Genomic DNA, 3,260 nt, shown 5'->3' with positions numbered 1-3,260 from the left:
TCATCCCACTCCACCTCAAAACACACACAAAAGTCCTGAACACGAGTTTTTACTCAGTTAGTGTTAGTGAGGCTTCCCTTTTCATGGAAACGAGAAGTCCAGAGCTTGAAGTGAAATTAGATCCAACAATGGAAGGTATCAAAATCTACATAGAACTATTCAGAGTACCCAAAATGTCCACTCAAATCCCAATCATTTCTTTTTTCTCTGATTAAATCTGAATTTTTTCAAGGAGAAACTGGTCTTAAATGTGTTCTCCTATTTAAATCTATATGTTATATTTTAAATAGCCTGTAGATTAAGCAGGAAATCACAGCCCAATTACAAGGATATTCTTAAGAAAAAATACATTATGATAAACAAAAAATTGACCTTTGTTTTCAATAACCAGATTTATAAACTTTTGCAACATCTATCACTCAAAACCAACTACTGGCAGTTGGTTATTATATACCACTCATTTTATTCTCAAGACAACCCTAGTAAGTAACCTCATTATTCTTTGGGGAGGATGGGGAAAACTGAGGCTCAGAGCGGTAAGGTCAGACACCCATTAAGTGGCAGAGAAGCCATCAAACTTAAGACTATCTAGTTCTGAGTCTATTTTCTTAATTTTTAGGACACATTGCCTTGTGCTCAACATACAAAACATTCATCCCAGGCGAAGATTTGAGTCCTAATCTCCTAAGAATTTAGAAAAAAAAAAAGAAGTGTTTTCATATTGATACAAGTCTTTCCATCCTATTTATATCCCGAGTTTTATTCCCCAGCATGAAGCCTCTGATGTCGAGCAAGCGCTGAGCTGTGCCTGAAGGATTTCCCACAGTTAGCACATTCATAAGCTTTCTCTCCAGTGTGAATTCTGTAATGTTCACTAAGCTGTGCTTGCTTGCGGAAGGTTTTTTCACACTCACTACACTTAAAAAGTTTCTCTCCAGTGTGAGTTCTCTCATGTTCAACAAGGGAAGAGTTCTGAATGAAGGCTTTACCACATTTGGTACATATGTAGGGCTTCTCTCCTGAGTGGATTCTCTGATGCTGCCTGAGGCACGCACTCTGATTAAAGGCTTTCCCACAGTCATTACACTTATAAGGTCTATCTCCAGAATGACTTCTCTGATGACGAGTAAGGCATATGCTCTGACTGAAGGCTTTGCCACACTCGCTGCATTTATAGGGCTTCTCTCCAGTATGAATTCTCAGGTGTTTAACAAGGGATGGACTCTGACAAAAGGCTTTGCCACATTCATTGCATTTATAGGGTTTCTCCCCAGTATGAATTCTCAGATGCTGGACAAGGACTGCTTTTGTTTGAAAGGCTTTCTCACATTCATTACATTTATAAGGTTTCTCTCCCGTATGAATCCTCAGATGTTGAGTAAGATTTGAGTGTTTCCGGAAACAAGTTCCACATTCAGTACAAACATAGGGTTTCTCTCCCGTGTGAATCTTCTGATGCTGGGTAAGAGATGATCTCTGAGTAAAAAACTTTCCACATTCACTACACTTGGAAGGTTTCTTCTGTCTTTTAAGTCTCTGATGTTTCACTTGCAGTGAAATCTGGCTGGAACTCATGCTTTTTGTAACACGATGAAGGGGGTGTCTAATAGGTTCCAGTTTAAAAGAAACTGTCTCTCAGATTCAGAATACTTACAAGGTACTTTCTCAAAGATGATTATCCTTAGAGTAACACTGTTCTCCTGTGAAAGGTCTGTGTGCATATGGTGTCCTCCCAGTCATTCCTGCAGGATTTCCCCTTCTAGTCCTTATTCAGCATGCATCTTCAACTTCTCCTAATGTGAACCTCTGATGACCAGGCTCTCTGACCCTCCATGTCTTTTCAAGTCATTTAACACTGTGCCATCAGGCTTGATTTTCTTGCCTGAAAAAAACATTCACAAAGGAAAATGTCCTCCGTGCAGAAGAGAGGACCTGCATTGTGAAGTCCTGATTTTTATTCTCTTCTCAATAATAGAGAAAGAAGATCACAATGACCTGGGGAAAAGATTAGAATAGGTGATTGGGAGAAAGAGATTAAGTAGTGACAGGTTTTGGTAAATCTATAAACTTCCCTATTGTGATTGATTCTGAAACACTCAAATACTAAAAACTGACCCAGGTAATTTAGGATCATCCAGAGTGATAAATAGCAGGAGAATGTGAAAGGGATAAGTATATTAATCTTGGGTAAGTTAAGTGTTGGGGAAAATTACCACTCACCTACCGTTTCTAGTCCTCAAAAATGGGTGAAAAGTAATTATATTTCCTTAGGTTGCCTATAATCAGTACCTTGGCAGACCAGTGATAATTGAAGAGTTCCTCTTTCAAGATTTCAAAGGTGATCCAGGCTGTAACTTTTGCTAGGTCCATCTCACCTATCCTTCCCTATTCACTCACCTTGATAGGTGTCTCTTTGGACCTCTCTTTCTCTCCAAAACATTCAGCCCCTAGGTACAACTGGGAAGGATCTAGGTTTGAAAACTAGAGTTCTGCTTAATGAAAGAAAATAAGATATCACTGTTTCGTTTACATAAAAATAAGACAGAGGTGGTCCTTAAGGAAGAAGCCCCCATTGGACAGTAATTTCACTATAGCATCATGATCCAGGATCTGGCCCTCACCCTTGAAGCCAAAAAATGCTTCAAAATCTGATGTGTACTAATCAAATTCACAAGGAGAGTGATGTAGAAAACATAAAGTCACTTCACCAGTTTACAGTGAAAATTTTATATGCTTAATGTCCAGCTGGTTAATATATTCTCTCCAGTATAGAAAAACTGTATGGGAACCAAACTGTTGTCATCAGGACACTCCTTAGGAAGCACAGAACTGGAGAAAGAGTGGACTACTTAGACAATCTTAATGGCATCAAACTTTGAACCTGATGCTCTCAATAAAGGTGCACAGAATCAGAGAATGGATCTTCAGGAACCACACATCAGAGCAACCTCTTCTCTGGATGGTCTGGAGACACAAACACATTCTTATTCCCTGAGGCTTCCTTCTATTTTAGTTTTCTAATTATACAAGTTACACATGGATGTATCCTCACCTTAAAATATTTAGATAATATGAAAGTATACAGGATAAGACAGTAATTTTTATAACCATCACCACCCCACTCTACCCAAATGAAACCACCCCCTTCCCAGAGTTAATCTGGAGTATATTCTTTCAGTCTTTTTTCTCCATATTTTTAACACACATATAGCATTTGATTCTTTTTACATAAATAAAATCGTTGTATAGATGCTGCTATG

At 38.5% G+C, this 3,260-nt stretch overlaps 1 protein-coding gene across 1 annotated transcript; it reads right to left on the bottom strand.

Annotated features, from left to right (window-relative positions):
- Positions 1–268: 268 nt before the first annotated feature.
- On the bottom strand, positions 269–2,284 carry ZNF501 (zinc finger protein 501). Its single transcript, XM_060162324.1, has one exon. It carries the CDS (start codon positions 1,573–1,575, stop codon positions 760–762), a length of 816 nt encoding a protein of 271 aa, XP_060018307.1. The 5' UTR covers positions 1,576–2,284; the 3' UTR covers positions 269–759.
- Between the last annotated feature and the right edge of the window lie 976 nt (positions 2,285–3,260).

Source organism: Lagenorhynchus albirostris, chromosome 10, assembly GCF_949774975.1.
Source record: "Lagenorhynchus albirostris chromosome 10, mLagAlb1.1, whole genome shotgun sequence".
Lineage (NCBI taxonomy): Eukaryota > Metazoa > Chordata > Mammalia > Artiodactyla > Delphinidae > Lagenorhynchus > Lagenorhynchus albirostris.
The sequence above is the reverse complement of the archived record's forward strand: the minus strand, read 5'-3'. Positions and strand labels throughout refer to the sequence as shown.